Source organism: Naegleria lovaniensis (assembly GCF_003324165.1).
Source record: "Naegleria lovaniensis strain ATCC 30569 chromosome Unknown tig011, whole genome shotgun sequence".
NCBI lineage: Eukaryota > Heterolobosea > Eutetramitea > Acrasida > Naegleriidae > Naegleria > Naegleria lovaniensis.
In genome coordinates, this window is record NW_025407833.1 from 145436 (window position 1) to 157628 (window position 12193).

The window sequence follows — 12193 nt, forward strand, 5'->3', positions numbered from 1 at the left end:
CAGAGTCATGGCACTGTAAGTGAAGAAAGTATACTTCATCGAGCTTGTCTCCTAGTGTGATTTTTTTCTTGATTTCTTCGATTGCTTTTGAATCCAAATTAAAGTTTTTCAAATCCTCGTCCGAACATAGATCGCATGTGACAAGAACATATCCTTTCTTTGTGTACTTGATTCCGTTTGAGATTATATTCATTAGTACTTGAGAATTTTAACATTGTCTCCCTTAAAAGTAGTTGGAACTTTCATAAAATTGAAAAATGATTGAAGTGAAATTTGTTTGTCATTGGCAAGAGTGTAAAACACAGAGGTCATGGATTCCAACAGTTCAAGAAAGTTGAAGCTTTGAATGCTTAATTTAAGCTTTCCTAATTCTAAATTAGAGAGTTGAAGAGATCTTGAGAAAATATTCAATAGTAATATCGAATTGTTGTAAATATCATCTATGAGCTCCATTGAGGATTGGTTAGAGGCTATGATCATATTTTCTTCGGCCTCTGCTCCTCCATCTTCGTTATTAAACGTTTCCTTTGGATCTAGTTGACAAGTAGGTAAAGAGTTTTTTCTCCTTCTTGCTCTTGAGACGTTTTTCTTGCCTACGCTAGTTGCATATCGATTCAGCCTCTCTGCTTCATGTCTTAAAATTTGTATTGAACCCACCTGAAAAAATGGTTCAATTGTCATAAAAGTCATACAGTACTTACAACACCATGTAAGGGATTTCTCACCTCGTGCGACAAGTTTCCTATGAATTTTGTCTTAGATTGATTAAGTACCTTTTCTTTCATGATTTCCATTTGTTGTTCAAAAATTTTCTCATATTGTTTTTCTGAAACGTCCGAAAATAGAAAGCCAGACATGGTGACCACAATCTGCATGACACAAATTTCTGCCATTTTGATAAACTTTCTCTTATTCAAGCATTGAAATCCAAGAAGGATTGGAGATTGGCGTTCCAATGATTTTGAAAATAATTCTCCTTCATCAGCTCTAAATTCCATCAATATATAAGAAAAGTATAATGAGACTTGTGTGGTAGTGAGTATGAGAATACAATTGAGCAATGTTGTCCACTTTTTGAAGTACAGTGAGTTTGACGTGATAACAATCAAATACGTGTTAATGATCCATGTGGGAAAGCTAGGACCGTAATAAACCTTGAGAAACAGAAACGAATATTGGTCCAAAATCAGCTAAATTCAAGAATTGACATACCTGTAACACCACTCGATTTGCGCAAGAAAATAAGGTCATGAATAAATTCAACGCCTCTTTTTTTGCCATGGTAGCATTGCCTTGAATTAACTTAATTACAAATACATTAACAAGAGTTTCCAAGCTAACAAGTGTGTAAAATACTAATCGTCCTTGTGTGGGTTGGTCAATGTACAAATAACCTAAGAATCCAACCATGGTCAAATAGAACATATAGATGAATTTCAGTCGATCTCCGATGCTTCTTCTCCTGTATTCAAATTTGTCATCTTCATTATTAAAGTATGTCCCTAATCTATCCAATATCGTTAAAGAAGGAGTATTAAGATTGATGTTATTAGTAGTAGTGTTTGAGGAAGAAGAGTTTTTTTGAGGTGTTTCAGGAAGAGATGATGATACTGTGGTTGAATTGTGGTTGTATTCGGAGGAATCATTTGGAACTATATACATGCTACTACTATTGCAATTTGATATTGTGGTAGGGGTGGATGTACAGGAAATGGGTGATGATGCTCGGTCTTGCTGCATCATTGATGAAGAAGTATGATTCACGGTTTCCAGATTGAGCCTTTTCATTGAGGTTCGTAGGGATGAGTGGATGGGAGGTGAAGCCTGAGCTGCTGATTCCGCAGAAGTGTCGTCGCTATTATTCTCTGATGAGAAAACGGTGAGTGGTTGTTCTATCATGTCGGTGATGATGTGGTCCACAGTATACTCTCGTTGTTGTTTTATTTACTGATGAAGAGGTATGGTATTATCTCTCCGAAATTAGCATTCATTGGCTGTGTTGTTGATGAAACAGCAGCTCTCAACGACAAATCTCCAAATCAATTAAAAATTAGAGCCACACTCTCACTACTTGGAATGTGGAAGTAGTACAAAGGGAGTGCGAGGTTGTTGTGGTTGTTTTTTCTTTTGGAGAATCCACCTAAACGCTTTAACATTTCTTTGTTAGAGGTTTGAAAGACGACATAATTGAGTATCGGCACTCCTGTTTTGACCTTTTTCGATCCATGCCAGGCAACACCATCGCAAGGCCATGAGATACTTGGTGTCCATTGAGGACATTGGAGGCTGACTGTCATCTATCGAACACAAGTCCTTAATGATGAAGGGATGCAGCTCTTGAACACAAATTTGCTATTCATACCTTTTACATATTCAAAACTGGTTTTAATGTGCGATTGAAATTCTCTTATTAAATGATGAGCCATAGTTCTCAATCATTGCATCATTTGTCAACTCTATCCATTTACTTTTTAATTTCCCACTTGTAGGATTGAGATGCCTTTGCAACGAGAACACTAATTTCATCTTGTGTAATTTCATTCACATTGGTTGCAAACAATGTCACATGGTAGGGTTGTAACAAGGCCTCTACTTGACCCTTATGAGTAGAAACACGAGCTTTCAACATCATGGGTGTGGAATCTCCCAACATGTGAACCAACACAAATTTCACAGTCTCTGATTCATCAATAATTTCCACGACACGAACCAATCCGAAATAAACTCCATTCGAACTCCATTGAGACTTCATTTCTTCAACGCCACCATTTCCAGATCCCAATAAATGCATCTTGGTCTTTGAATTGGGTACATAGGTCACTGCCATCCAATTGGTTTCGGTTTGATCCGATCTCACATCACGAATGGCTTGTTGAATTTCTTCGACATTTTCAAATTCAAGTTCACCTCCAGTACTACTTGGTGAGGAATTGGAACGAGGAGCTGAGCTTTGAATGGTACTTTGAGATCTCACTGGTTTTGGTGAACTTGTAGTAGTAGTACTTGTTGTTGTTGTTGTTGAAGGAGTAGTAGTAGAAGAAGCAGTCGATGTTGTTGTTGTTGTAGTAGAAGCAGAGACTGATGATGGTACATTTCTTCTGGCTTGTCTCTCTTCATTATCACGTTGAATCTTTTCTCCTTCGTGTTTTTCCATAACTTTGGTACGAGACATGGAGGCCTTTCCAACTAAATCTTCAACAATCTCTTGTGAAATTTCATCAACTTCGGTAATGTACATATCGACGTGATAGGGTTTGAAACGAGTTGTGATTTCTCCAACTTGAGGTGTGATACCGGCACGTAACATGGGTTTCATTTCATTTCCAACAAATTTAACAAATGCAAATTTAATGGTGAGAGAGGAATCGATCATTTCTTCGATACGAGCCAATCCATAATAACCATTGTTGGCTTGGAATTGCTCACGCATTTCATTGACGCCTCCTTCTCCCTTTCCTTTAAGCTCGAGTTCTTTGATTCCTCCATTGACATAACCACAAACCATCCAATTGGTTGAAGTTTGATCGGATCGAACATCATTGATGGCTTCTTGAATAGAGTCCCATTGAGAGAAGAGTTGGTTCATTTTGTAATAGTTGGCTTTTGTTCCACTATTGCGAGTGTGATCGGGGGAGAGATTTGTGTGAAATTTTTTTTATAATTTTATTTTGACAAGTGAGAGTCACTTGACCAATCAATCACCAACAGTCATTGCAGTGAAAGAAGGAAAGGACATGAACTTTTTTGGATATTAAGGAATTTTGCATTGCTGAACAAAATCGATAACTGGTGCCTTAGATTATTTGGTCACCTTATTATTATTCGTACTTTCCTCTTGTCATGGTGATTTATTGCCTTGGAATAAAATCAATCAAGTAGGGGTCTAATACGGTACGAGTCACAATATAAGTTTCAGGTATGCTATCCTGTTGTTCTTCCAATCCTTTTGGCACTTGTAGTTGAAATTTCAGCAATAACATGACAAGAATTAGCTTCATCTCAAGTAGTGCCATTCTTTTTCCAATACAATCTCTTGGACCAATACTGAATGGAAGAATTTCATCCGTATTGAAATCAATATTCAAATAGTCGGGAGTAACTGCAGCATCTGTTTTGGTTGGCATGAATCGATCTGGTTTAAAGTCGTCTTCTCCATTCTTTGCAAAATAGTGCATACTATAATAGGACGCAAGAAATTGTGTTCCTGCTGGATACTTGACTCCACCCAATGTCTCACCACCTTTCTTCATGACAATTCTGGCACCACCTCCTACTGGAGTTTTCACACGAAGAACTTCTTTCATAAATGACGATAAGAAATGAAGTTTTTCTGTAATGACCTCATAGGTAATTTCTTCTTGAGACGAAATTTCGCTTCTAATTTCTTCATAAATTCGTTGTTGAACTTCAGGATATTTGGCAAGCTGTCGAAGCATAAAGTTGAGTGAAACGGATGACGTTTCAAATCCAGCAAAGAAGATAATAAAGAGGGCAGAAAGTAATTCATCCTTGGACAACTTTTGATCCTCCTTAGCCGCTTCTGAGGAGCTCAACAGCAAACTCAGTAAATCTTCATCATCCTTAATTTCGTTACTCTTCTCTTTTTCAGCTTGTTTTCTCTCAATCATGGTCAAGGCTGCTTCTCTAAATCTTTCTTTTGACTCTCTGAATCGTTTAAAAATTCCAAATGGAAGATATTCAAATGCCCATTTAGGAAAGACAAAGTTGTACAATAAACCCGCTAACAAATTATTAACCCATTCATGCAACTCGTCTCTGTGCTTGACATCATTATCAAAGATATGAATGTCATAATCAAATGCAACTCTATTAATGACCGACAAGGTTACTGATTTGAATTCATTTGTGACATTCACCTTTTCAATAGCTCCATTCTTTTCATTGACTCCATAGATTCGCTTCCAAAAATCGAGCATTTTGTTTGTTTCTTCAATCGTGACTCTAAACACGTTTCTCAAGTGAGCAGCACCCGTGAAAATTGGATTACTCATAGTACGATGCTTCTTCCACAAAGGATCGGAACTATCGGCAGAAAACATGTTATTTCCAAACAATCCAACTGGAGCCAAAACATCTCCCTTACTAATGCTCTTGTAGTTTTTCACGAGCAGTTCTTTCAATAGTGCTTTATCTCGGGCAACGATCAAAGTACAGACCGAACCGAATTGTAATTTAATGACAGAGGCTTCGGGATATCGTTTATAGGCATCCAATGTGCAAACATATTGATGGTAAATGTATATGCGTTTATGAAGCATGGAATCAATCACAGCTGGTAGGAAGCTCACATGTCCTGGGATGTGTCTGTACCTGAAATAAGTAATTAGGAAATTGATGAGATGCCAAACAAACCATGCTCCAAACAAGGATCCCACTACTAGTGGAACAAACGAGATGTATTCCAAGAGTTGAAGAGATGATGGCATGTGTGTGAGGGTCGTGTTGTGTTTCTTTGATTTTTTTGTTTGAACTTGTGCCGCAGTTTGAGGACATGCGAATTTTTTAAATCCCTAAGTCGTTCATGCATTTCCTTGAAAGTATGTCCATCACGGTCGCAGTAATTGGTGCGACCACTGCGAAGCATTTAAATGAGGTACCTCAAAGCATTGTGTTCAACCTTGGGAGAAACCTATTGGAACACAAGACGAATTATTTACAACTTGATATTTATCGAGCAACATTTATTGTACACTCTTGGTATTCTTGTTCAAAATCTTGGCAGCAGCAGAAATAACCAAAGGACGTTCATAAACGACTTGATTGGACACAGCAGTTGGGATCCATCCATTAGGATTGGCTTGACCCATGAAAGTGACTTTCAAATCTCCATTCTCCAATTCAACAAGCTCGTACAGAGTGAAGATGTTGGTTCCACGGACTCCTGATGCCTTATCACATGTATAAGAACCATCAACACTGGTAGTTAACAAGACGAGCTTGTTACCTTCTTGGAATTCACGTTCACAATAGAGAAAATCTCGATCGCTCACCATCATGCCTAAAAAAGTTCATTGATTTTCATGTGGATTCGCCGGATGAAATAATTCATGATGAATTCAATAGTTTTTGAATTCATTATTTCGAAATTTTACAATATTTAAATTCATAAACGAAATAAGATTAAAGAAAATATCGATCCGAATATTTAAATGATCGTTTGATATCGGAGGCCACAAATAAAAACAACCTACTTGGAGAAGCAACAAGATAGTATCTAATAGACCAACGTCCATCTTCGTCTTCAAAAGTTTCCAACTCAGAAAAGGCCTTTGTCTTTGGATCCAGCTTGAGTCTTGTTGGCATATCGGTTGAGCAAACAACATTCATGTACTCTCTTGCCTTGCAATTTTCAACAATAATTTCTCCCTTCACAACTGTACCTTCGGAAGCTTCAGCTGAGCTGATCGTTACTTTTTCATTGTTACCATAGAATTTGAATTTGTCTGTGGTGTAGGTTTTGGTGAGAGCGAGAGCCTTTTCCCACTTTTGTTTGATTTCTTGCTTATTCATGACGAGAGAGCAGAATTAATGACGATCTTGTTTTTTTAATGAATGTCAATAACTGTCATGATGTGAGACTCTTTTGGAATGAGAATCGAATGATTTTTATTATCCTCGTGATGCCCGCTTCTGGTTTGCGATCGGACGCCCTGCGTTAACAGGCGAGGCAAATTTTCCATACTTTTTCCGAGTATTGAGGGTTGCATCAATCCAAATGCTTTGTTGTGACATGTGTTTCCTTAATCGTGAGCTAAATTTATTGGTGGAACGGTAAAGAACTTGACTACATTCTTTCAAAAACCAATAATTTCATGAGCCTACAATATTTATTGAGCTCTATCAAAAAGCAACTAATCAAATTTGATGCCCTGTGCAAGAGGAAGAGTGTTTCCATAGTTGAGTGTGACAGTAGATCTTCTCATGTACAGTTTCCAGGAATCAGATCCACTCTCTCGTCCTCCACCAGTAGCTTTGTTACCACCAAAGGCTCCACCAATTTCTGCTCCATTGGTTGGGATGTTGACGTTGACAATACCACAATCAGAACCATTTGGACCAAGCCATGTGAAAATATTTGTTGGATTTCTAGAGAACAAACTACTGCTCAAACCTTGTTCAACAGAATTGTTAATCATGATAGCTTCCTCCAAATTCTTGAACTTCATGACATAAACAATTGGAACAAATGTCTCATGTTGAACAATTGGAGCATCGTAGGCAATTTCAACAATAGTTGGCTCAACATAGTTACCACTTCTATTGAGAACATTACCACCATAGAGAATCTTTCCTCCTTGCTTTTTAGCTTGCTCCAAAGCATTCTTATATTGCTCAACAGCGTTCTTGGTGTGAAGAGGACCACACAATACACCACTTTCTCTCAAAGGATCTCCAATCTTGACATTGGCATAACCCTTCTTCAACTTGTTAATAAATTGATCATACACACTTTCATGAATAATGAGACGACGAGTGGTGGTGCAACGTTGACCTGCTGTTCCCACACATGCAAACAAAACGCTTCTGAAAGCGATTTCCAAATCAGCATCTTCACAAACAATGATAGCATTGTTACCACCCAATTCCAATAAACAATTGCCCCATCGATCATTGACAATTTCTCTCACTCTCTTTCCAACCTTGGTGCTTCCAGTGAATGAGACAAGACCAATTCTTTTGTCCTTTGCAATTGCTTCACCAATATCAGCACCACCAGTCATGGATGTACAAATTGCAGGATTTAACTTGTTATCCTTCAACACTTGTTGAATAATCTTTCCGGTAGCAATAGTTGACAAGGAGGTTGTTGGTGCTCCTTTCCAAACCATTGTGTTACCACAAACAAGACCCAAAGCAGCATTCCATCCATAGACAGCAACAGGGCTAACCATCAAGTGGAAACGCAATCGAGAATGTGATTATTGATTTTAATTTCCGATAAATATTGAAATACGCAATTAATTTTCACATTTGAAATCATCAAAACACTTACAAATTGAATGCAGAAATGACACCAACGGTACCAATTGGATTCCACATTTCATACATCATGTGATTGGGTCTCTCGCTTGGCAAAACGCTTCCATTGATCATTCTTGATAAGCCAGTGGCATAATCGCAAATATCTACGAATTCTTGTACTTCACCGACACCCTCGGGAAGGATTTTGCCCATTTCCAAACTCACTAATTTACCCAAATCTTGAATCTTTTCACGTAAAGCTACTCCAATTTGTCTAACGATTTCTCCTCTGTATGGAGCAGGCTTATTACGCCATTCAATTTCAGCTTGTTTTGCAAGATGAACAGCTTGCTCGTACTCTGCAAGGGTTGGAGTAACAGTGCTTGCAATAACGGAATTATCAGATGGATTAATGGACTGAACAATCTGGCCAGACCCTTTCCATTCGGAACCAATAGAAATACCAGGATTGCCTTCTTCTACAAGTCCGAGTCTTGATAAAAAGTCATTATCAGCAAAGGTAGATTTCTTGTTGGTTGAATAACTTCTCACTGCTGTGGATGACTTGATTTGTTTAATTGCTCTTGACGATGAAATTGATTTGAGTGATTTTTGTAGGAGTTGTTGTTGCATTTTTTGTTTTGGCTGTTGCCCGTGATAGTTAGTGTTGGCACAATTTCTGCCGAAGGTCCTGACCTCGTGTTTACAAAATCTTAGATTCGCCTTTTCTCATTGAAAACAATTCGGACCGAAGGGTCTAATAATTTATTGTGGTGAAAGGTTGGTTATCGAACCTTTTCTCTGGTTGGTTTGGTTTGCTTTGGGTTTTTTCGTTTCGTTGTTTGATATGTCACAGTTGAATTTGCAATAGAAGGGGAAGAGAGATCTGCTCGTCTTATACCTTGATCATTGGAATATTGCTCCATTCTGTTAATATTTACATCGGGGTTGAAAATATTGGCAAGGGAAGGATTTTTCTTTGAAAATTGAGACTGCGTTTGTGGTCTGCTTCCGTTAGGTGGATTGGTTTGTGTGAGAGAGACCAAGCTATTAAGCTTGATAGAGGAGTTGTTGATTTTGTTGTCATTTTCGAGAATAATTAGTTTGTTGAAGGAGGAAGGCATGGCTGACTGAGCTCGGTCACCATTGGAAATTGGATCTGGTTTAAGGGAATGCTTAATACTGTTATGCGGAAGAGGAGGTTTTGGAGTTATGGATTGGTTGGTTGTATGATTTGGACGAAATCCACCAGTAAAATGCTGATGGTGTCGCACTGGAAATTGTTTTTGGTTTGCCTCAATATTGCGCTGGCTATTTTCTCTGGACATTTTTGGAATTTCATGATTTCCAATATATTTTTCATTGCCTTTGATAATAGATAATAGTCCAAAGCTACTATTTCTTCTTGGTTTTGGAAGTAACGAGCTGATCAAAACAGCATTATTGAGATCAGATTTGTTCTTATCCGTTCGCTCTTTTGATCCAGGTGAAAACTTTAAATTTTTTGATGAAGACGCAGAGCTGATGGTCGTCATGGCTGAAAAAGGAGTCATAGATCGATCAAATGAATCATCATCCTCAATGTTCTCTAGCTCTTCAATAAACTTGGTACTATAATTATCGTTGATGTAAATAACGTCCACAGTATTACTTGGTGAATTATCTTTTGTTTCTAGAGTTTTCTTCTTTGGAGAAGACTCGTTGAGGTGCATTTTAAAACACTCTACTATTTTGGGAACTACTCTTTTCCAAATGTTATCAAAAACTTCCCACTGAGCTTCATAAAACAATGCAGAATGAGGTTCCAATGGAGGAAAGCCTCTATTGAGCTGAACTCTAATTCTTTCTGAAAACTGGGTGGATAAAGGACTTTGAGGTGATTCTTTTGGTTTTCTTTGGTGGGCAGTAAAATTAGGTGTGGATCTATTAAGAAAGGAATCAGCGTCAAGAGGAGTTGGTACTGATCTCTTATTTCCTTGATCCATTACTATGAGTTCTTCATATTCTCCATCTTCTGCAATTGTTTCCTCAACGACACCTCCGAAAGGACTGATAGGTATAAATTTTTGTGACTCCCCATTTACTTCGTCGTATTCAAATGAGCGAGATACATCTACGCTTGTATGTAAAGAGTCCTGATCTTTAATTTCTCCAAAAGAAACTGCAGTAACTGCTAAATGGGGAAATGTTGATGACCATTGAGATGCTATTTTTTCTAGAGTTTTCTTTTCTGTTTTTACGTTTTCTTGGAACCGTTTTGATTTTCGTTTTGTAGATTTTAGTGGTGAATGCTGCCGTGTTGGCTCATGTTTTAATCCATATAGTTTTGCATCCAATTGATTTATCAATCCTTTTAATCGCTCCTCAGCATCGGTTTCCAGATCCTAACAAAAATTTTCAATTTTTCGAAAATTCAAAGTTTGTTGACGACAATCCATAGATATGTAGGTAATCAATTTTCTATAATTTCAGTCCAAACTTACAAAAGTAAAATCCATCAATGAAGAATGTTCAGATCCTGCGCTGTAATCGTGAAAGTTGGTATTGAACGATGAAAACTCAGATGATGCCATTGATTTTAAGCCTGTTGTAAAGTGTGTGCCTGAGGTTGGAGCATTTGTGGATGGAGAAAACGTTGAATCAACTTGATGTTCTGTTGACGGTGATGATGCTGTGCTTTCGGAATCCTCTCCAATTAAAGACAAGTCAATTACCAGCGAATCTGTCGATTTGTATTTGCCAACTGAATGTCTCAACCTCGACGATGGATCTTCTTGACTCTCCATAAATCGAACTTCTCGTTGCTGACCACGAGTTGCTATCCGTTTAATACTTTCCACTGAACCTCGAAGTGTTGATGTGTGGTCATTTTGTTTGCTGGCAGCTGTTGAAATTTTTACATTCCGAGAGGGCAACGGCAGCTCTGGATGAGTGCTTTCTCGATATTGAGGTTGATGATAATTATTGTACTGATGATTCATTGAGCGAGGTGGTGGTTGAAAATGGGCCATGTGCATTCCTCCCGTATGTATTGACGATGATGGTACATTGATCATTCCAACTGCTGTCGTCGTCGTCGGGGAAAAAACCATCATTATTTTTTGTAGATTTGCACAGAGAAATTTGAGCGCCAGAAAATCGGCTCTGCGTGACACCACGTGATGGAAATAGGGCTGAGCATACTAAAAAATTGCCTCAATCTCCTTTATTGGCCAAAACAAGAACATCACTTAATTGGCCTTGCAGACTGGATTTGAGAAGTCGAGTGAAGAACAATGATCTCTTCCTTTTACCATGCTCCAATAAAAGATATTCAAACAAACATCGCAATAGATCCTTGCTAAATTGTGAATCTTGTTCTGAAAAGCCATAGAAATGAGGAAACATTACTTTGTAGGTCTTGTGTACTAAAATACTGCGTCCAACATGATCATGCTCACCTTTTCCATATCCAAATGTTATCCAATCATTTTCTTTTTCCATTTTGGAAAAGGATTGTCCACAAATATAGCTTCCATTAAGGTCTAACTTGAAAAAACTATCATAAATTGTTGCAGTGAGTTCCTTAAGTGTCTTGACTCCATTTTCATCGATATCGATTAGTTTTTCTCTGTTTGCTGCAAACTTGAGAGTTAATGATTGATACTTTCTCAAAAATCGATCTAAATGTTGACTGTCTACTTTTCGAATATTATCAATATCAAGAGAGAATGATGAGCTATTTCCCCAATCGACGTATGGTACATTGACATAGTGCAACATGTATGGTGCACTGTTACCGTCAATACCTCGGAAAAAAGCAAGTGCCAACTCTCCTCTTTCAACTCGATCATTGATGAGTGAAACATAGCATTCTTTTATGGTCGAATAGGGATCAAAACAAATGAGGTCAGCATCTAAAATTTCCATTCTCATCAAAGTTTCATCATTTTGATCAAAACTACTAGCATCTCTTACGATCAATAGATCAGTGTATTGTTGTAATCGGTTCAATGTTACTGTATGAAAGGCATCGGAAGCACTTGTAGAGAACAATAATGTCTTAAATTTTCGTCCTTCATATTTAAACAAAGGTGTATAGGATGCTTTTTGTTCCGTACTTTCCGATGGCTCTGTAGTTGATTCTTCATTCATTGCCAGTTCTGATAATTTTTCAAATGAAAAATGATCATCGTCTTCTCTTTCAGCCATAATTTGTTGGTTGATCAAG

The 12193-nt window shown here is 37.8% G+C and overlaps 7 protein-coding genes across 7 annotated transcripts; all 7 read right to left on the reverse strand.

Annotated features, from left to right (window-relative positions):
- Positions 1-192: 192 nt before the first annotated feature.
- Positions 193-1899, reverse strand: C9374_000800 (uncharacterized protein; the record flags this gene model as incomplete). The annotated part of the gene is made up of 3 exons (XM_044698028.1): positions 193-657; positions 702-1154; positions 1213-1899. The coding sequence occupies 3 exons, from the start codon at positions 1897-1899 to the stop codon at positions 193-195; spliced, it is 1605 nt and encodes a 534-aa protein (XP_044551942.1).
- A 565-nt stretch (positions 1900-2464) lies between these two features.
- On the reverse strand, positions 2465-3586 carry C9374_000801 (uncharacterized protein; the record flags this gene model as incomplete). Its single annotated transcript, XM_044698039.1, has 1 exon — positions 2465-2752. The coding sequence occupies one exon, from the start codon at positions 2750-2752 to the stop codon at positions 2465-2467; it is 288 nt and encodes a 95-aa protein (XP_044551943.1).
- Positions 3587-3848: 262 nt separating this feature from the next.
- C9374_000802 (uncharacterized protein) lies at positions 3849-5447 on the reverse strand (the record flags this gene model as incomplete). The annotated part of the gene is made up of 1 exon (XM_044698050.1): positions 3849-5447. The coding sequence occupies one exon, from the start codon at positions 5445-5447 to the stop codon at positions 3849-3851; it is 1599 nt and encodes a 532-aa protein (XP_044551944.1).
- Positions 5448-5702: 255 nt separating this feature from the next.
- On the reverse strand, positions 5703-6531 carry C9374_000803 (uncharacterized protein; the record flags this gene model as incomplete). The annotated part of the gene is made up of 2 exons (XM_044698061.1): positions 5703-6019; positions 6213-6531. 2 exons carry the CDS (start codon positions 6529-6531, stop codon positions 5703-5705), a joined length of 636 nt encoding a protein of 211 aa, XP_044551945.1.
- Positions 6532-6872: 341 nt separating this feature from the next.
- On the reverse strand, positions 6873-8616 carry C9374_000804 (uncharacterized protein; the record flags this gene model as incomplete). Its single annotated transcript, XM_044698072.1, has 2 exons — positions 6873-7905; positions 8015-8616. The coding sequence occupies 2 exons, from the start codon at positions 8614-8616 to the stop codon at positions 6873-6875; spliced, it is 1635 nt and encodes a 544-aa protein (XP_044551946.1).
- Positions 8617-8768: 152 nt separating this feature from the next.
- C9374_000805 (uncharacterized protein) lies at positions 8769-11078 on the reverse strand (the record flags this gene model as incomplete). The annotated part of the gene is made up of 2 exons (XM_044698083.1): positions 8769-10367; positions 10467-11078. 2 exons carry the CDS (start codon positions 11076-11078, stop codon positions 8769-8771), a joined length of 2211 nt encoding a protein of 736 aa, XP_044551947.1.
- Positions 11079-11178: 100 nt separating this feature from the next.
- On the reverse strand, positions 11179-12174 carry C9374_000806 (uncharacterized protein; the record flags this gene model as incomplete). The annotated part of the gene is made up of 1 exon (XM_044698094.1): positions 11179-12174. One exon carries the CDS (start codon positions 12172-12174, stop codon positions 11179-11181), a length of 996 nt encoding a protein of 331 aa, XP_044551948.1.
- Positions 12175-12193: the final 19 nt, after the last annotated feature.